At 41.5% G+C, this 22,102-nt stretch overlaps 1 protein-coding gene and 1 pseudogene across 2 annotated transcripts in view; one reads left to right on the top strand and one right to left on the bottom strand.

The window, feature by feature from the left end:
- Nucleotides 1–12,692: 12,692 nt before the first annotated feature.
- LOC148010331 (transcription factor E2FB-like) overlaps nt 12,693–22,102 on the bottom strand; it is a 66,760-nt gene continuing 57,350 nt past the window's right edge. For both annotated transcript variants that reach the window (XM_087671779.1, XM_087671780.1), the window contains 14 exons: nt 16,573–16,765; nt 16,391–16,450; nt 16,217–16,302; nt 16,004–16,092; nt 15,824–15,878; nt 15,672–15,724; nt 15,511–15,561; nt 15,366–15,414; nt 15,088–15,153; nt 14,725–14,801; nt 14,397–14,616; nt 14,234–14,300; nt 14,026–14,148; nt 12,693–13,467 (listed from right to left, as the gene is read on the bottom strand). In XM_087671779.1, the coding sequence (XP_087527905.1) occupies nt 14,030–14,148; nt 14,234–14,300; nt 14,397–14,616; nt 14,725–14,801; nt 15,088–15,153; nt 15,366–15,414; nt 15,511–15,561; nt 15,672–15,724; nt 15,824–15,878; nt 16,004–16,092; nt 16,217–16,302; nt 16,391–16,450; nt 16,573–16,765 (1,185 nt within the window). In that variant the 3' untranslated portion in view covers nt 12,693–13,467; nt 14,026–14,029. The remainder of the gene's footprint in view (nt 13,468–14,025; nt 14,149–14,233; nt 14,301–14,396; nt 14,617–14,724; nt 14,802–15,087; nt 15,154–15,365; nt 15,415–15,510; nt 15,562–15,671; nt 15,725–15,823; nt 15,879–16,003; nt 16,093–16,216; nt 16,303–16,390; nt 16,451–16,572; nt 16,766–22,102) is intronic.
- LOC148010332 (uncharacterized) overlaps nt 19,752–22,102 on the top strand; it is a 51,545-nt pseudogene continuing 49,194 nt past the window's right edge.

Raw genomic sequence — 22,102 nt, 5'->3', positions numbered from 1 at the left:
GAAGGAAGAAGAAAGAATGATGGAGGCTTGTCCGGCACGGATCGGATTGCTCCACGGGCTGGAAATGGTGATTAGTGATTGTGCTGGACATGAAGTGCTGCTGATTTCCAGATTTGCAGCCATGGACATGAAACCCGAAACACGCAAATAAGCGGTAATTCAAAATTTTCAAAGGAAATTTGAGATTTTATGGCTTTTGATTGATGAAATGTTGTTCATGTGGGCTAAAAATTGTGTATATTGCTGTTTTCCATGAGTTCTTGCTGGTCATAATCAGAAAATAAGGAAAATATGCATCTTGTGGTTCAAAATAATATGCTAAAACACGTAAAATATGAAAAATCAAGGGGAAATGATGGTTTTTGGCATAAAAATGGGAAAGTGAATAGGAACACCAACTAAACTTTCATTTTTCTGCAAGAAGGAACTAAGGGCCACAGCCCATAACCTGTTTTGAATTTTTAGTAATTAAATAATGCATAAAATAAGGGAAAATACAAGAAAAGGATGGAAAAACCCTAAAAAATAGGGGAAATTTATATTTTGGGTTTCGAAAAATAAGGATAAATAAGAGCAATGTTTGTGAATGTTTGTGGGGACTGAAGCATGAGGATTTGCCTCAGTTCAACTCCACCTTGTTGTTCTAGTGTGTCTTTTTCCAGTTTTTTACACATAAAATGATGTCAAAATACCCTATAAACCTATCCAATGATGCACTATTTAAACGGGGAAGGGTAGAGGAGTTGAAATATGTCTAAATGCCGTGTGAAATGATGGAAAAGTTGCTGATTTCTATGCATAGCATTTAGGACGGAGGATAATTAAACTTAAGAGCTTAGTAGCATGAGGATCACCTCGGTGCTAGGCCCATGCAACGAAGCACGAACGGCAGTTGGAAACCATTAAAAGGATGTTTTTGCACTTGTGCACGATACTGTTTTACTAAATGTTTGAGCACTAGGCATCCACCAAATGCATGGAGCATGAAAAAGAATTTAAAAGTATCAGTGATCAGCTCCTGGACATGCATTGCAATTGGTTTATGAGGACATGACCTACGTTGAGAGGCAGTGAGATACCCATGATGTAGGCTAGTCGTGGGATCCTAAAGGGGAAATCAAGTAAGGACAATGGTACATTCCTGGACACGCTTATTGGGTACCTTGAGTGACGTTTGTGCGAAATGTCTAAATGTTGAGCGACGCATCGAGGGGCCAATCCCCAAGGTGTAGGAGAGTCGCAGAGGGTTGACGGCATTCAGCCGTAGGAGGAACCCCGTGTGTATGTGATTCGAGCCTTTTGGCTATGTGAAAGGGATTCCCTCTGAGGAGTAATATTGGGTTAGGATCAGTTGGACTACAACGTATTACAAATGCAATGTTTAGGAAGGCAGAGATTTTGATAGACGCTCCTGGCCGCGAGGCCGAGGGGTTGTCTTGTGCGTAGTGACGAGGCCCGTCTAGTGCATGAGCCAGTGCCGGCCCGTTTTTAGGTCCATCAGACCTCTTGAGTAATGTAATAACTTATATCACGCAAGTAAGCATTCGCCCACAGGATATGGACCATTATGCAAATCTAGAGTGTAACCCCAAGTTCTATAACTGGCACTAAATGCCCATACACCTTGATTCCCACAATCCTAGGAAGGATTTTCATCCTTTTTAAGGGGGAGGGGATAAAAGTGAAAAATGGAGGAAAACTCAAAATATAAATTGAATTTTAAAGAAAAAAATGAATGTGTAAAAATGTGTGGATTGATGGGTGCGAGAATTCTCATTTTGTGGGTTATATCCTTCATCATCACTTTACCTTCAATACAAGAGATGTTATTTAAATGGAACTAATTGTGGGTTATTTTGTGGTGATAGGAACCTAAATGGTGGGTTAATAGGATAAAGCTAGCAAGCTCCCCTTATTGAAGGAGGAGCACAAAAGATATGGATTAGCCATGAAAATGCAAGCATTCAATCAATTAAAATACTCCAGCATCCACAATCTGGAAGGAGTGGTGACATCCGAAGAGAGGCAATGGCACAAATGATAGAATGATGTAATCTTGCCGAGTACTTGGAAAAGGTGGGGCAAGACATTGGCCACAGTAAATGTACTGAATTCTTGAGAACTTTTGATGTCCAAATGAACAATGGCACGATAACCACTAGGCAAGGAGAAACCTCTAGAAGGTTGGAAGTTACCCTCAATCCAGAGATTCTGAAGAAGGCCCTGGGATTAGTAGAGAAGCTGGAGAAGAGGCCAAAGAGGAAAGTATACAAGATGTTGGGGATGTGCAAAAAGAAGGTCTACACAAATGATGGGATCAGCCTAGCTAACATCCCTAACCCCACCATCCGTCTGCAGAGGAAAAAATGATCCGTACCCTCTTCTCAAGCTAGAGATATAATGCTCTCATGAATAGAATAGGCATACCATTGCTAGATAGCCTTGCAATGCCCTAGATGAGGTAAATTAGAATGCCTACATATAGAAGACAATCTAGGTGTTGACAAAGGTACTGGCCATGGCACCAAGCACATCAAGAGGGGAGTCTCTAGCTACCACAGTGAAGTCAGATAGGAAAAACTTGCTTCCAAGGATTCAACCATAGGCTTCCAAGGAGTATTAATGGCCATCATTCAAGAAGCTCTGGGGGAGGTGCAAAGAGAAGTAGTAGAGGAGACCCCGTAGCCATCACCTATCTAGGAGAAGCATTGCTTCCCCACCCCAGTAAGCCCGACTACCTCACTTTTAGCAAGAGAATAGGGGGAGGAAAAATTTCACAAGGAACAATAGGACAATACAGAAAGATCTGCTAATGAAAAGGAGACTGACTGACCCTCTCAACAACAAGAAGCCTTAAGCGAGAGGACAGTCGACAAGTAGCAAGGCTCAGAGTTGTTAAGTGAGGGGGAAAAAAGGATCTCTTAAAATCCCCATAAGAAGAACCCGGTCCATCTCTGAGGAAAATAGAGAGCTGCAAAGGGTGGAGGAGGAATCCAAAAAGGATTGAAGAAGAGCATAGAAAGAAATAAGAAGAGGAGGAAGAGCAACTGAGGCAGTAGGAGGAGGAGATAGCCGTGGCCATTCTTTAGAGATCAATGGAGAAACCCTCCGAATATCAGGAATTGGCAATGATGAGTCCAACACGAGGTGACGTGCCAAGCACAAGCGCAGCAACTAAAAAGGCACGACCAAGACCAATGGTGGAAGGCAAGGGTAAAGCCCCTCTACACCCAACCCCACCAGTGCTAGCCGCCCCTACAATCACCCTGACAAAAGGAACTATAGAAGGGGCAGTCAACGAAAGCAACATCATGGCTTGGGTACAGTACTTAGTAAGCAAAGTACAAGAAATTGTGCGTGCACCTAGCAAAGGAGTCCCCCCTTGCAAGAACAAAGAGACCAGCAGTAGCAACCGCAACACAGAATCACGCCAAGGGCCGAAGGTGCCCCACTTAGAAGTGTTAACTACTTCAGTGCCTTCAACCATTCACGACACTGAAAATCATGACAAACTGGTAAAAGAGCTTCAAAGGCAACTCATCAAGACATTAGAGGAGAAAAAGGCCGCACTTGGTTGCAGAACTTGAAGAAGAGAAGATTTCCTTCGTAGCCTACACAAGGTAGAACAAGCAAGGGTGATGATCATCATAAACAAGAAGATAATCGCACACACTAAAAGATGCCTTAAAGGCAAGGGAAGGAGAATAGAGCCTAAAAGAATTGTACAATGAAGAAAGAGAGAACCGCATTTCCCTAGAAACCATGTGCTCCTTCAACTCCAAGGAAAAATAGGTACCTAGAACCAAAAGTCAAGGAGTTGAAGAGGCAAAGAGAAGAGGTAAAGGTAGAGCTGTGCGGCAAGGACCCAAAGAGATTAGGAGACCATGAAGAGACTAACAGAGCTGCACAACCAGCTTCAAGCAGCTCTCCATGAGCAAGCCATACTAAGAGAACAAGTGGAACACAAAAACCAAGAGCGGCAATAAATGCACACATTATGGTGGGAACAAGAGTAGGTGATTGCACCCTAGCCTAGTACCAAAATCAAGGGCTAGAGTAGAAGAAAGAGAAAGAAGAGAAATGGGTAGTCAAGAACGAAGATAGAGTCAAAGACTTGGCTTACAAACTAACCCATTCTGAGAGTGCCTATTGGGGCGGAGAGCAAAGTCGAGGCTATCAAGACAGGAATGTTAAAGCGACAGTGCACATTTTTAAGCATAGTATTGAATGTCATGCAAAATCAAGTGCAGAAGAAACACTGAAAGAAGTAAAAAGGAAACTAGAGCTAGCAAGGAGGGCACTGCAAAATGGACTTCATGCCAAGGCACCCAAGCCTAGCACCAACTTGGGATTAGAGGAACAACATGTCCATCTAACCTCAACTGTCTTAACCTCATAGGAACTTGCCTTTCTAGGGACTAGGGAGCCAGAACAACAAGTGCACCCACCTCAACAAGAGCCAATGGAGCCGATCCACGAAGGTCCCAATTTTGAACCAAACCAATAAGAGAAAGAACAATGCAAAAACCAAGCCCCCTCTACAGAAGCCACAAGTATGGCCAGAAGAGCAAGGAGAGGAAGCTATGCTACATGATCGGATGGTGGAAATGAGGCATAAATGCAGAGAATAGGTGGAGCTCGCATGCATGAAGCTCCAAGCCAAGACACTGCAAGTTCCACAAGTGGTCATCCCTCAAAGAGAGGAGTGCGACCCTATGAACTAGGGCCAGGAACTTGTAGTATGGGAGCAATGGAAAACTGTGGCAGATCCTTCGAGTTCCCCTTTACCTTCCCTCATACATTGGATAGAGTACTATCTCCAAGTTAGTAGAGGATGTCATTAAGCTCTCAACAACAAGGCTAGGAAGGAAATGGCTAGAGGAACGGATGAGACACCCCACAAGGTGGCAACAAGGACCTGCAGATTAATGGGAAGATAAGGCGATGGAGGTACCCCAGAGGGTGGAGGGATATGAAGCATAGCCCAGATGGTGCACAAACATCTGGGACTCTAGCTTAGATGTCTTAATGGCTTTCTACAGCACCCTACCGCATGAAAGGGATGATCCTACCTACATGCCCTACCCAAGAAGGATTGAAGTTGACTTCAACTGGGAGGTACATGGAAGATACGACTTCTTTGCGATCTACAATGTAAATGCTACAACCCCTAAGAAAGCTTAATATTCACCGAAAGGGACCTCCGCCTATCTATAGTGGGTTTCTTCAACGACTTCTCCTCATACCCCAATCCTTGCGGATATTATTAAATTAGAAACAAATTGCAAAGGAAGATCGGTTACCACCCTCTTTTTTTATATCAATGTTGGGATAGATAGCAATGCAATGGTGTGCCTCATGATGAGAGCCACCCTCTTGCCAACATTTTATATGAACCTCTTAGAAGACATGAGTGACAGTAGATTCACTGGGTGTAACCACCCGTTTTAATCATCTACTCCACTCAATGTAAGAGCTAACTTGAGGGGGTATCTGCAGAGTAGGGCCTTCCTAAGCAAAACCCTCAAGCCTCCACACAACCTAGCCCTTGCTCATGAATGGGATGCTTCTTAGGGTGCTCCCTTTATAATTTAAAAAAAAAAGAGGGAGAAATAGAAAAGAAAAGAGAAAAAAGAAAAAAGAAAAGAAAAGAAAAAGAAAAAGGACAAGAAAGAAAGTAGTGGAAAGAAAAGAAACACAACAATCAAATCAGTCCATCTGGTACTATACAAGCATTACCACAAGCACTGCACCTAGGGACCACCCTAGCCCCTCCCCCACATCACAACTTAGGGCACATCAAGGGTAGGATATGATTGATAGACATGTCTCCCTAAGTCACGCATAACATCTCTATTTACACAAACTGGGTCCTCAAGTGTGGGACAACACCTTAGGCTTGCCTATGGTTCTCGACCCATCTCCCAATTCACCATCATTTGCACAGCGCACTACACACAGTAAGGTAGACACAACCACTTGGTAAGTGCACTCTTTTTCTTTTCACAAACATTGTACGACGATGCGGCAAACCAACACCTACAGAGGCCTTCATCGACCAATCATCTATCTTCGTCATTGGCAACCTCCTAAACTCACTTCACAGAGCATGCCCAACATGGCCCACCTCCTCAATGACCCCATGCATCATTCCTCATCAGCACTCTGCAAACTCATCCCATACCATCACATGCCATGGGACTGGCACCCAGCTAGGAGAGCGTAATGTTACACCCTCGGAAGTCCAAGATGGAAAAGCCAAAATTTTGAAAATGGAAGACAGTCCCAAGGTGAGAAAAACGGAAGAGAAAGGCACACTGAGAAGCACACTATAATATACTAGCAAGAAAAGCGTCGAACGCATTGTAATTCATTTTGTAAAAGAGTGACCAGCTCTCTCCATGTAAATTTAAAGAATTAGAGGCATGGATCGAGGCCTACGCTAATAGGAAGGAGAAGAAAAGAGAGTAGAGGAAGGGACAAAGGTCGGACCAAAAAGAGGAATGGCCGTCCAAGGAGGGGATAAGGGCATGTATATAAGTGAAGAAATGAATAAAGAAGCTCATTTTTGTGTGTATCCAAACTTGGTCTCTTCTTGCTTCTTGCTATTTGTGTATGAGAGAGGGAGAGAGGGAGTGTGTGAGAGGTACAGTGTGTGTGTGAGGGAGTGAGGGATTGTGGAGAAGCTCTTATTCTCCTCTCTTCTTCTTCTTCTTCTCTTCTCCCTTCTTGCGTGCATGGCTATGGAGGTCAGCTCGGAGCTTGGAGATGGAGCTTGCTTAAGGTCACATCTTAATTTTGGAGCCATCCGCAGATTCGTGGGAGGAGGTACTTGATTGGATTCGAAGGTAAGCTCACTACAGTGATGTGTGGAAGAGTGTGCATGGCTATGTGAGAGGTAGCCATAGCTCTCAACTTGAAACGCTTGAAGCAATGAGTGGTCCATGGGTCTTGGTAGTTTGCCCGCGAGGACAGTGATAAATCTTCTAACTAAGTATTAATATATGTATACATATGCACTCACATAGTGTTTGTATGATAACCTATGTGTGATTCTAGATGCTCAAGTGTTGGATAACACTTCGAACTTGCAAACTATCTCCCAGTTGCACTAGCATGCATAAAGATCACTACACAAGTAAGTTAGATGCACCCCTTTAAGAGAGCATAAGTTGGCTTGTTGAATTTTATTAAAGGCCATTTGAACACCCATCAAGATGCGTGACCTCTACATCATCATTGTTCCATTACTCGTCTTTGGCAATGCTCCTAGTGATCCTTCATGCAACTATCATATTTTCATCATTGTGCCACACCTCCCCAGTTATCATCTACCAAAGTATCAAGCCATCTACAGCGTCAGTAGGAACACTAGCTTCTTCATTTCCACTAATACCATTCTTCGGTAGCATACATACCTCTCCATTAAAACCACAATTACTTTTCAAAGCTTCTTTATTAACCATCCCAAGATTGTGTATCTACCTTTAACGTGAGTGCCATGGGACTAGTACTCATCTTGGATGGGGGTAATATTAATAACAAATGTGAAAGATCAAGGGTCAAACACAATCAACAAATATCAAAGAACAGTCAAATCATAAGTGTCAAATTTATTTTTTAGAGGAGGTTTATTTTGGAGTACTTCATCATATTACTTTTGGACACATGTTGTTTGTGATACTTTCTCGACATTCTATATTATGGTTATATTTATTTGTGAGAGTCAAGCTCACCATATCCATGCACACCATATTATTACCCACTGTTGAAATTCTTGCATTCACAATTGTGTAGATTCCACACATGAAAATGTAATTGTAATAGTATAGCCTAGGTCTAATTAGGCTAAGATACAAGCATACATCAAGGAATAACTTGCCTAGATCGCATAAAGTGGATAGGATGCCCAAAAAGTGTGCAAATCCTAATTCAAAGCTATGCAAATCCTAAAACGAAAATAGGGTGCCATTCTAGATAGGGAACCTAACCCTAACCGTAATTTTGATCTATATAAGGATGGGAGGTCTCAGTTGTATTCACCATTTTGGTACACCCATATTGTAGAACCTCTGCCAGTATGACTATTGTGCAACTATTCGCTTCCTCTATTTTGTCATCATGTTTCCATTGTTGAGAGTGAGAGGCGTGTTGAATGAAGAATTTATGATAGAAAAGCTTTACTCCTAACTTTTCTTCTTCTTCTTCTTCCCATTTATAATAAGAGGCTTGAGTTTGGAGCTATGTGTGAGGTTGTGAGATGGCGAGAGTGAGAAATTTGGTGAGGTGAAGCTTTTCTCCACCGTTCTTCTCTCCTTCTTCTCCATCTTCTTCTTTTAATGTTGGCAACCAAGGTGGTGGATGTAAAGAAGTGATGGTATTGGACTCTATGGCTTGGGTCATTGAACAATCTTTGAGCCTTCAAGCTTTCAAGCCACAATATGGGAAGATAAGAGAGGTGAGTTCACTACACCTCGAAACTAGTCTTATGTTCATGCAAGCCCTTACTAATGCAAGCCTTTGCAAAACACGTCTTCCACTGGCAATGATCATGGATAAGGCCACGAATGTGCACGATCACGCACCCATGCCATTATAAGCAAGGATATGTGTGTCCTCAAGGCCATGAGCTCCATGGTGTGCCAAGGGGCCATCCAAGTACTCAAGCACTTTCAAACCCACAATCTTCTCACCCTTACTACCACCCTCCTCAACGAAGCCAAGTGACTTAACACGAATGATTCAAGAGGAGCCACAACCAAGATGGGAGCTACGCAAGCACGATGCTTGAGCAAACAACACATTAAGATAGGCACCAACGAAGAGGAAGCCTGAGATGGCAATACTATCGAGGACGAGCAAGAAGTAGCAATCAATGCTCTCAAATGCTTCAAAAAATATGAAAGAGAGAGGCGAATGATGGGGCGTTGGAAAGCTTGGCTTGGCATTGCCTTGTTCTCTTTGCGCCAACAAGCCTGAACAACCAGCGTGTATGTTGAGTGGTCGCATATCGTGGCATTTTGTAATGGGCTTTCCTTATGTAAATAGTCTCATCGTGCGTGAATTTTCAGTGTGCATACCTAACTAGGCTCGAAGTTAAAGATGTCAACATAATGATGAACCGCTCACTCAAAGCACCCTTCTCGCTAACTCAATCACACTATATACTTACACTAAAACAATTTCTCTCTCTCTCTCTCTCTCTCTCTCTCTCTCTCTCTCTCTCTCACCACACTCTTGACTATATATAGAAGCACACTTGATTGTCATTTAACTCAACTAAGCTACAAACAAGTAGACCATAAGAGGGAGGTCTCGAGATAGAAAGAAACTATACAAAGTGTACATGCACAAGCACGATCGAATAGCTACCAAACCATGAGCCAATTTCTACATTCCAAATTTAAACACCACACTAACCAACACCATAATCCATTTCATGGTTGAGAATACTTGATTGGATGCATGTCCTCACCTCAAGTTCTTGTTTTTTTAAAGTTTCACAAGCCACATTGACACCTCTTATGCAAATAAGAGATGTGTATTAGTAGTGGGACTCTTAACCCAACCCAAATTCCATTGGCCTTCTAAACCCTCAAGCTTTTCTCAACTGCCACTCCCTTCTACATAAATAGATAAATCATCACATTCTCATATATAAATAATTGTCTGACACAAAAACCACACACCTTGGGAACTGAGCCCTTGTAGAGCTTGAAAGCACTACAACACTTTTATGAGCTACAAATCATAATACAAGCAATGTGGTCAAATTTAATATTAAACTTTTTTAATTTTTTGGGCTAGAGTTAATTGCATGTGCACTTAAATTTTAGCAAGCGAATGCAAGAAGCTATGTGCTCGAGGCTCAAAAAGACATCAATCAAGAAACAAGGCAAAAAATCCTTAGAACTCAAAAACATGGAAACACACCCAAACATTTAGGAGCCTTTGGTACCCTTTAGATGTACAAGGAATCATCAATATCGAGGCCCTAAATTTTGTTAACAAATATCCCTAAACTCCTACCTCAAGAGCCTCTACTTTCTCAAAGGGTCATGTGAGTCGCTCTAAGAACTCTAGTCACCATTAATAATCATGGTTCTTCAACCACAACTGCTCTCACATCAAGGTTTGTGCTTCAATCATCTCGGCTTAAGATTCATTGATTGGCCCTCCAATCCTCAATATTCCATTCATTCTCACAACACTATGAAGCCTTGTTGTATGGCTTTTACATACACATTTATTCAAGAAAAAAATACGTGTGATCACTACACCACACTAGGGATTCTCACATTATGCATGTCTAGTAACCTTGATCCATCCTAACCCCTTGACTTTGTTCTTTTCCTATAGATTTATTCAAGGCCCATCAAGGGCAAGACATGCCTAGGGAGCTTCACTTCCCTACAATTAGATCTATCTCCATAACTAACTTGCACTTTCTCTCTATACTTCTTTCTACTTCTTGCTCATCTTAGTGCCATGAACTCGATAATGGAAGCAAGGTGAAGAAGACACTTGAGAAGGAAATCACACATCACAAGTGCACTTGCAATTGTAATTGCCAAAGGCCTTGCTCTACCACAATGACAAACCAACTAAGGACATCTCCACACAACCTTCTTCAACTACCCTCTCCACAATAACAACATTGATTTCAAGTCTATAAGTTTCTTACTTCATTGATCATCAACAAGAACTAATGGCCTTATCTTCTACTAAGTACTTACCCATGTAAATACTCAGACAATAACATGTGCACAGTTTAGACCCTTAAGTATGCAAAAACGCTTCAAGCTTATTTGGAGTTCAACCCATCTACCAAACCATCAATATATCATATGCACAAAGAAGGCTAGTAATTTCCTTAAGAAGCGAGCCCACAAGAGGTTTTCTATTGCGCATACAAATGATACCCACATAAACCTTACCCAACAAAAGGAAACTACTAATCAAAATATCATCAATGTCCAAAAGTTTCTCTACAACTTCATCACCACCCACATTTCCAACCAACCACTGTATACCAAGCAATATCCCTCATTGATAAAAGTACTCCTCTAAGATCAACACTACCGTCCCAATCATTCCATGTCTTCAATGCACATCAAAGCATGCTAATTAAGACAGAGTGTCATGGGACTAGTACTCATCTAAGAGGGAGATAATGTTAAACCATAATGGTGTAGAATACATCATTTTAGGGACTATCATCTGCTATGCAATCATTATATTTTTTCATTATTTTTGTGATTGCACATTTATTTTCTCACATTATTTTGAGAGTTAAGTTCACTCCATGCAAATTATGTGATCATAACTCAAATTGTGCCAAAAATTTTAATTTTAGGCAATCATTGTGATTTTAAAGGCTCAAAAATGACCCTAGTTTTTGCCCAACTTGTCTCGGAACCCATATTTCTAGTTTAAAAAGTGAAATTCCACCTAAAAGAAAAATATTTTCAATGAGAGTTAAAAAGTCCATGAGTACTAAAACAATAAGAGCTCCATCCAAGTCCCACATGCCATGTGTGTAGCTCAACACATAGAGTCAATGGACCTGCATATATTTGTAGAGCTATAAAATTATAATAAGAATCTCACATTGAGAGTCCTAATAGCTTCTGACCCCAGGGAGTAAACCTCTAACACTAGAAGTACTCAAGCATTTGATAGAGGTGGTAAGCTCATCGTATACTTGGAACCTAGATGACAAAGATGACAAACCATTTTTCTTCATTGACCGCTACCACTACTTTTGTTTATACCACTTTAATTCACATCACTATTTAGTATCACATATTTCATGGACAACAAGACTTATAGGTAGGGATGGCTTGTAATCTATGTAAGTGACTAAGCCAATAATAAAAAGCTTCTTAACAAGAAGTTTGAGATGAAAATTTAAGGTGAGTTATGAGAGTTTAAATTTGTCACAAAATGTAATTTGGAATGTTTAAGTAACAAATGATAGCCAATGAGCCCCTGTTTATACCATTTGATCAAACAGTAGCCAATGAGCCCCTATCTGTACCATTTGAGTAAACGGATTGAGAATGTGAGGGATGATATTAAAGTGAGCGAAAAAACAATACTCCAAAATACCTACACTAAAGCAAAAAAACACTCATGTAGAAGATTTCCAAAAAACAAGGGTTCAGTCTAATCCCAAAAGCAAGGGCTAATTCTCTCCCCACGAGAAAACTTTCAGCATTGATTGATTGATTTTGCTTTAGTAAGAAGACAGTTTAGGCAAAACAGATCTTAAGCTGAATTGACTCTTACCACAATAAAAGCAGGACTAATTTTTAACTGATGATTCAGCACACCCTGAACCCATGCATTGAAGAAAATCTTCTAAGTCCTCAACAAAAGGATCTGTTATTGTGCCTGAATCCAAATTAAGAAGAGTGCATTAACTGTTTTGGGAAGTACCACCCACATAGCCAGAACTGTTTTGGGAAGTACCTTCAACAAGTGTCCTAAGAGATGCATGCTGTTTTATGAGAGAGAGAGAGAGAGAGAGAGAGAGAGAGAGAGAGAGAGAGAGAGAGAGAAGCTTTTACGAAAAAAAAGAGAGAGAGAAGCTGTTTCCATGATGAATTGCATTGAAAAGGCTCTAGTTTGATTGAGCAGCTGGGACTCCAACTAGTTCCCATAACACTGGTTAATGTCTAAGCTTCAAAAGCTTTAAAGCATCACACCCCTTGATATTATAGTCACAGTCCAAATCAGAAACACTGAAGGACTAATCTTTTACATTATTGCAAATAAAGTAGTCAACTAGCTGTATTTCAAATTCTTCAGCAGCGTGTTAAAATCAGTGTTATTCATGGCCTGGAATTTGGAAAATACATTTGGTGTTACTCATGTTAAAATCATGACAGAGCAATACAACTCATGTTGAGAGTTCAATGTGGGGTGAGTGAGTGAGTAAGTGATTCAAACTTGAAAATCATCTAAAACTTGGGAAGAAGCATCTTTGTGATCTATGTCCAGCATTACAGGCACAAGGACGACTTGGTATTGTGTTCTTCCAAAAACAGTTAAACTGTAAGTCCAACTCTCATATGCACTTATGCAGGAGGACTTCATTAAATTGTTAGCAAGTACAGGTTCCAGATGAGATGCTCGATAGTTAAAAGGAATCTCATGTCAAGTTCACTGCATTTTACAGTTCTTGAAAGAGAGCTCATATTCATCCGCACCCAACAGGGAACACTGTAATAACATGTACCAGCTTATACCCACAGAAACCAGGAAGCCAGAGATACCTTCTTGTTCTCCAGACCTGGATAGAGGAAGAGCATACAAGCAGGAATTTGAGGGGCCAACTAATTCATAGCAACTTTGAGCTTTTAATTTCAAGACCAATAGTTGCCACTCCATGTACAATCACTGTTCTATTGGCAGTGAAGAACTGGTCTTGAGAGTGAATCTCCCCAGCTGCAAGCACAAAATCTGCAAACACCAAAGAAAAATCAAATACATTGATGTTGATGGTGATTGTCAACAATATGTGATCATGGCTAGCACTTTTACATAGGAAAGCTGGAGGCTGACTGCCAAGAAATCTTCACAAAGAGAACTTTCAACCTAACATTTGGGACAGGATAAGGGAATTGAACAAATCCCTAAATTGGACTCCAATACAGTATTGTGAATCTGATATATATAAAGTCAGTCACATGTTGCATAGCTAACAGCAGTCAACCATCCCTGAGAGTTAAGCACATATGGTATATAACCTGCTACTGTGGCCTTAATTGTCTAACTCAAACCCTGAAATACAAGGTGCAGACTTTTACTGCATCTCACATTGAACGTGTTAATATAGCCTGTTGTATGAGCATTCCAAACCCTTTGTTGATACAGTATCGTTGAGCACAGGTATTTCAAGGTTACCCTTACAAATCATGAAGGATCATGGCATATTCTCCTAAAATAGGCAAACACTTGAGCTGGGCAATGGAACTGAGTAGAACTGGACCATTGACACAGAAAAATTACCGAACTCACCATATCATCTAGCTGAAGAAAATTCAATAATGCTGGGAGGAGTCTGAGGATAAGCACCCTCATTATCAATACCAAACTCCTCCAGATTGAGTGTGACATCATCACCCCAGGCAGAATTAGGAGCTACCATGTCAAGGTCTTCCAGTAAAAGGAAGCAACGAGTAACCAAGAAACTCATATGAGAGCACATTACATTGGTTAAGGATACAATCACCGCTCCACATGTCTGTTATTCCAATGCCCGCATCAGAGAGAAGCCAGTAATCAGCATCCACCTAGAAAGAAACAGTGAATGCCAGATTCAGTAAGGAGCTCATACACCACATTAGCACCACTTATAAACAGAAAGGTTTGTACCATCAAAGGCTTACATTCACATCAGTTGGCACAATTCTTAACATGCCACTGACATCATCAGAATTCTCAAGTTCAGAACACAATATCTGCCCATCTGGCATCTCGCTCTCTTTACCATTTGCACAGCCTGCTTTAAGAGTACCTCCTGGAGCTAACTGATTCCCCACATCTGTATGGGCTATTTCTTCAGGTGCTTGTGCTGCATTTACCTCCTCAAACTTTTCTTCAAATCGACTGCATTTTGACATAACAGATCTCCAAAGTCAACACAGCTATACAGCAGAGTAAAAGGACTTATGTAAAAGGCCATTACTAGGAGATATCTACTGTCAAGGTACGCACCTAACAAGGTAGACATCTATTGGTCCAGTAACACTTTGCAGGAGCATCTGATAGTGTCTTTGTGTATAATCTACGGCCTGCAATTAACATGCAAACCTGACACAACTAGCACCTCTGTTTGCAAAACCACCCAAACTAAACCATACTTATTCCTTGAACTGTTGCAATATCATCAAGCAATATCCAATCAGTGTTTTCAGTATGCCTATAATACAGTCTGCTTAGTTCCCAGTGGCTTGCATAAGCTAACCAAAATCAGGACAACCATACCATATCCACTCAATCCAGACTTCATACATTTCCCAACTACACCAAATTAATGAAAGATATTTGCTTCTTCAACAGCATGTAGGGAAATTTCACCTCATCCGGATCAGGTACTTGCAATGTTGTTCCATGCGGTGCTTTTATTGCAATTAAAGTCTTATTCTGTGAAACACATAGCAGGGTCACATCTAGCTTCAAGAAATTTCACAACACATTATCACCATTCAACAAGAAAAAGCATTATCAGATCCTACAACTTGTAGAATATGATTTTAGGAAGACTGGAAACCAACAACTAATGAGTCTTAATGATATGTGTGTGATCCTTACATAATACTGTGTAGACTCTCACAAGAAGTGAAGTCAATATTCACCTGAAAACATGGCAAGCTTTTGATGTCTTCCTCACTAACATATAGCCATCTGTGTTAATTAAGCATAACACTGGAATGAGCCCATGCAGATTCTGTTAATGCTATTTGATATAGAAACTCAAACTTTAAGATAGAAAAAGGATACTGCTTATTTTTCTCATCTTCACTTAAGCTCCTCAACCTTTCCCGTGCCTCCCTAGAAATCAGCAAGACTTGTTCAAACGTCAGGAAAAAAAAAGGGTCATACAAGAACATAACATAAGCTTCCTTATCTCCACCACTCAAACACCAAAATGACAAAAGAACCTGATGCAACTGTCAAGCCTGGCCTCTTCTAAACGTAGCTTTTCTAGATCTGCCTGCAGTATAATCAAAGGAGGTTAATGGCACTTGTTCATCATTTTTCAACAAGCAGAAAAATCCTATTAAACTAAGAGTGAAGTATGTTGATGAACAACTTGCAAATACTCCATTTCATTGGCTGGTGTGTCAGGCCTTGAAACTCCCAGACCCCTACAAAATATATGTACAAAACCGTTGGTTTAAAAAAGCAATCATATTGAGTTGCTGAAAAATATATAGGATTTCATATGACAAGTGCATAAAATCAGATCTATGAGTATAAAATCAGGCCTTACTTCCAAAAAATCCGGTTCTTCAACCTTTTTTCAATAAGTCCAACACCCTCCAGCACATTCGTAATATCATAGATTCTTCGCTTTTGTACCTGTAATGCAGACAACTGAACATTTCACAAAAGCATACTGCTTCTCACTTTTTTTATTCGGTTAAGATGAATATATACCAAAAAAATGCACCCCAAAATTTTCCTTCGGTTTCTTAAGACTTACGTGCAATACATCTGCAGCTTTGTTCAGGTCAAGAATACCATCTTCAGCTTGTCTTATGAGATTTATGAATTTTTTGGTAAGCAATGCTGATATAAAGAAAGGTGAATTAGATCATACTTCTGCAATTATCAAGCTAGTCCACAAAACAAGCTTAGCAACATGCATAAACGTTACCAAGAGAGCTGTCATAGCGACAGGTGCTCACAGGAGTATGAAGCTTGTTGGATGGTGAGGCTGCAAAAGTATTAGCAAGTTCACTCTAGTGCTTAGAACCACATCAATTAAATATCAAATTCTACAAAATGTGGGCTGCTTCTGTGTTCCCAGAACAATGCAACTTTAATGCCCAACAATACCTCTGTTAGACCCAGGTGTTTGGGGCCCTACTTGTTTGGGCCCTCCATGTTTGAGACGACTTGCCCTTTTCCCTCTCTGACTCGAAGTGGTGAGAGGGCTTTCAGTAGCTTCAGATTCAGCAAAACCCTGAGAAGTGGACCAGTCATTTGGTTCCACATCATGATTGTCATCCAAGCTCGATGTTCTGTTCACCTGTAAAAAGTAGTCTCTTCAGGCTTGCAGGCTCAAACCCCATTGCTAATCTCAAATGAGATCTCCCTTAGCATCTACTTGCTATCCTTTTTTAAAACAGTTTTCCTGAACAGGAAAATGGAGGAGGAGCTAAGATTGAATGCCTTTCAAAAACAGTCCTGTTCATCAGTTTGCCAATAGATAAGAGCATTATAATCACAAAGAAATAAACTGCTACCAGCACCAGAGCAAAGGACGTGAGATATATTATTGGGCTGGGGAGTAGTTGGAGAAAGAGGTTTTCTGAAGGTTGGCTGTTTAGACAGGGCAGGTCCTAGCACATGAAATTCATCTCATATGTGGAGCTGTCAAACAACAGCACACTAGGTGCAAGCGGCAGGTTTTGCATGTGAGGGAAAGAAAAAATCGACGGGTATATTGATCAGGGGCATTCTCTAAATGTTTGAGCTGGAGGTGGCCGGAAAAGCGTGTGAACATCAGAGCTTTCCTGAAAGGAAAGATCTCCACATCTTGGCCTTTGGAAATGGATTGCTGTCCAAAATCTGCATGGCCATGCACAAGCAGACTGCAATGATGGAGGACGATCAGTCTTGAGAACTGTCAAACATGCAGACCAGGACACCATGTTACCTGGGTGGTTGTTACTGAGCCGGTGGATGCCTGCATCACCATTATCTTAAATACTTGAGGGCATAAGTGTGATTCTATGTGTGCCAACTGTATTCACTTTGAAGGGCAAGAACTCCAATTGACAATGACACTCAGAAAGCGGCTGGCAGGAGGTGCAAGTCTACACCTAGCATGGCCGCAAAGCAGGAGGGTGCAACCTTAAAAGGACATATGCACTAGAGGCAAGAGGAAAACGACAAAGGTTTAGTAAGGATATTAGAGTGTGGGAGCACAGCCAAATCATGATCATCATCATATGGCTACGACAATATACTAGGCTGCCAGCTTGGAGAGGTGAATGGATTGTCAGGGTACAAAAACTCAAGGAAGCTATCAAATTGATTTTAAAAAAATAGGCAATAATAATATAGAGATAGGGTGTTACAAAAAAAACAAAAAAAAAGACAGCTACTAATCCATGGCCTCAATGTCTGGGAAAGAAACAACCAAAAAGACAAGCTGTCTGAAAGAGCTTACATGCCGAAAGTTGCGAGCCACTTAATACACTTGTGATGCAGGACAGCAGTTTGACCTTTTACTGGAGTCTCGCACTATGTGCAAGGAAGCAGGTTGTGACAGCTGTCTACTTGCTCCAGGAATAAAAATAGCATATACCAGTCCTACATTCATGCTGCACCTCTTTTATCATCTGCTTCCACCCCGATTCTAACCTGTACAAACAGAGTCGCAGCAGTGTACTCACACCATAAGTTCATCAAATTGTTAATGCCCTACTGTGCATGGCTCCTGGCTGTACTGCAAGCCTTCCACGGTACTAATTTCTGTTTGTCAGCTTGCACTCCCTTAAATAGCTTTTTTAGAAAAGGCTTCCAGGTGCCACAAGAATGATCAACGGATCATGTAATCCTAGCATAACTCCACAATGATGGGATCTTTGCATCCAGCACTGTCAACTTCAAGGACAATACACTTCCCTTGCATTGGTGTGGAACTGAAGGTCTCTTTCTCAAAGATAACCTTTGATGTTTGCACCACCATGACTAGGAGAGAACCATATACAATTGGAACAGTGGAACCAAGTTCTTGTGCAACCTATACAAGCTCTAGAACCTACTATCATAGTGGTTTAGGCAATACCTCTATGAGGCTCCCCTTTTATTCATCCAAAAAGACGGGACAATACAACACTTACTGATAACCAAGCTCTCAATAAGCTCCTCACCAAGAACAAGTTTTCCATGCCCATTATAGAGGGTATCTTGGGAAGGCACAATGGTGCTAGGTGTGCAATAAGATAGATGGGAATAGTGGATACCACCAAGTGACTGAGATACTGTGAGAAAATGCACTAGCTATGAAGGAGAGAGAAACGAGAGATGGTGACAGTGAGAGGCCAGGTTTGCATTCCGTCCGTGTACGAAACGTTCCGTATGGTGCTGTTCCATACGGTCCTACACTAAGGCTCCGTATAGGATCCGTGCATTCGAACTGTTCCGGAAAGTTTGATCGTTGCCTACGTGCAGAATCCGGCTGTTGGGGCCACTTTTTGACCCTTTTTTGGGACTGTTTGGGGTTTGAAGTTTGAAATTCACTTTTCTTTCACACTCCTCCCTCCTCCATGAATCATACTTTCTCTTTTGTTCTCCCCTCACCTCAAGGCTCAGCCCTTATAAAAGGGCGGCCCTCTCCCCCCTATCTCACCACACAAATCAGTTTGCCGCTTGCTCATCTTCTTCAAGCCTCCATCTTCTTCAAGCACCCTACTCTCTCTCTCTCTCTCTCTCTCTCTCTCTCTCTCTCTCTCTGTCCACCAAGCATATCAATGAAGCAGCTAGGGACCGCATCATAGCTGAGATCATGTGCAGATCTTGAGATCAGCTACAGCCCATAGACCCACCACACTTTTGTACATGGTTCTATCAAATCTAGTTCTCCTTTCCTTTCCTTTTCTTTTCTATCGATGGAATAACGCTACACATGGTTCAACCCTAGTATAGTCCCATCATATAGTTATTTTCAGTATTGTTTCATAGGCCACCCACTTATTTGTAATGTCATCTTTACCTTGCTGATGTGATGACATTAGACATGGATGTACTCTGGATTTTGTCTCATAGGCCACATTGGCCTTATGTAGACATTAATATATCTTTCTTTCTTTCTTTCTTTCGCTCTCATTTCACAACAAGGAGATAGAGGAGCTCCACTAGCTAGCACTTGGATACCTCTCCAATTGTATGCAGATGACATTGTATTGATAGCTGACTCTCCAAAGGGTCTACAGAGACACTTGGATGCATTACACTCCTATACTTTGGACAGTGGGCTTTCAGTGAACCTTGGTAAAACCAAGGTGATGGTATTTAATACTACACCACAGTGGGTCAAGAGATAAGCACCTAAATTCACATATGGATCTGAGGAGCTGGAGTATGTGGATTCTTATACATACTTGGGAGTCTTATTCACATGGCCTACCTTTTCTATGCGAGAGGCAGTAGACACTAGACTGACTCGCGGATACACAGCACTAGGTGGTTTGGAGAAGATGTGCTCACATGTGCAATTCCAAGAACCCCGCACCAAGCTATGGCTCTTCGATACACTGGTCACATCCACACTACTTTATGGAGTACAGATATGGGGCCCAGTCTTGACCACCGTAGCAGATTAGGGCGCACTTATGACGGATGGAGGTCGATGGAGAAACCCCTAGTGTCCATGATATCTAGGATGATCAAATGCAAGGTCTCAATGCCACATGAGATCATCAGAGCCGAGCTAGCAGCTACACCGACTGTGGTAGAGGCCCTCACCTGATCGGTCACATACATAAATAGCCTATGGGACTTACCCAGACACAGATATGCACGGTTGACCCTTGAGTCCTCCAAGCAACTTGCCAGAGAGGGTAACACTTCATGTTGGCATGCACAGATGTCGGCCTGGTTTAAGCTGCATGGCTTTAGCATGGACAAGTTACCCCCCTTCCAGTACTCCCTTGATGCACCATCTCTTGATCTAAGCAGGTTAGAGATCCGCAAGATCATCAAGATGGATCTTACCCAATTGGATATCACGCGGACATGGTTGATGCCAGGGCAGGAGCTAGGGACAAAGATGGCTTTCTAGCACGAGCATTTCCTTCATACTACAGATGATGGATTTATTGTTCGCCCGAGATACATGGACACCGACCTTTCCCATGGGATCAGATGTACTATTGGCCAATTGCGCACCTCCTCACATCAGCTAGAGATTGATACTGGCAGATACAGATCCATCCCACCAAAGGAGCACATATGCCAAATATGCCAATTAGAGCCAAAGACAAAGAAGTATTATATCTGCCACTGCCCAACGTATTATGAGGTCTGTGGTCATTTCCACTATCTCTTTAGAGATCGATTTGGACCACTATCCAGAGTCATGGATTTTACCGATTAGCAATACCTTGGCCTCTTTCTTCTTGAGATACGACGGCTTCATGACATGCGCCTCAAGAGTATAGCTGCTCTAGGACATCGAGGCCCTTCACAGAGGCAGCTCACAAACTTCTTTGCAAAGGAGACTCAGAAGACTTCAATACAGTTACAGCCACAGTCCACATGAGAGCCTCTCTCACCGCCACAATCCACACATAGACAAGGAGTATTGATTGATCGAGCTGTTCTGCTTAGCCAATCCAGACGTCCTAGGCCTCGACATGGACACCGACGACACCTTCATAGGCGGATACAAGGGATTATTGCTCGGGCTATAGCTAGGCCCTCCATACCCACATGAGATTGTACCATTTGGAGCTCATTGTTACTAGATAGAGCTCTATGTTTTACACATAGCCATAGTTTCCTTTCTTATTTTGCTTTGTTCTACATATTTTGCCCAGACAATTGTACCATCATATACATGATTGTAACTTATGGTCTCGTAGGTCATTTTGGCCTTTTGTAGACGTTAATATATCATTTCATTTCTCTCTTTCCCCACCTCTTCCAAGTTTCTCCTATCCATATCTTCATGGATCTCTACATGGAGCTCGAGCAGATTGATCGTCGAGTCTCATACACCCGTCGAGAGTGTGGAGTTGTTGGAGTTGTCAGCACCAAGACCACCGTTGCACCACCCATTAAGGCCTACCTGAAGCAAGGCTCGTGGAGTTCCTCAGCTACACATGCAACTGTCGCATTCTGTAAAGAATACTCCAATTAGAGAGCTTGAGTACGATGATGACGGACACATCATCAATGATGGGGACTATGGTGAGGTGTCTGAGGCCTCTTCTAGTGAGGGCAAATCTCCACCTTCCGATGTATCTAGGCCTTGCGACAAGTCCTCATGAGTGATGAGTCATTTTGTATTTTGTCATTTAGAATCTTTTTATGAGCATTGAGTGATAGGCTATAGCATCTGCCATGGAAAATTCCATTTTGTATCTTTTTCTCTCACTCAATCAAACATGTTACGGTTTACCCGACTCTAGTTTTAAGTTTCAACTCTTACATTGCCTTGCAATTGTTGTCAAATCCATGAAAACTTTGTGCTTTCCATGATTTATCTTTAAGTTGCACAATTTATATGCATCTAGGCTGACTTTAAATTGATTTTTATATGTATTTTTAAAATGAACGTACGAAACAACCTATTTTATTCTTAAAATTTTTGTGTACATACTAAACCACACATATTCACATATTGAACGTATCG

The sequence above is a fragment of the Lygodium microphyllum genome, chromosome 29 (assembly GCF_053477565.2).
Source record: "Lygodium microphyllum isolate KBCC chromosome 29, Lygodium_microphyllum_v1.1.10, whole genome shotgun sequence".
Taxonomy (NCBI): domain Eukaryota; kingdom Viridiplantae; phylum Streptophyta; class Polypodiopsida; order Schizaeales; family Lygodiaceae; genus Lygodium; species Lygodium microphyllum.
This window is presented reverse-complemented; position numbering and strand designations above follow the sequence as displayed.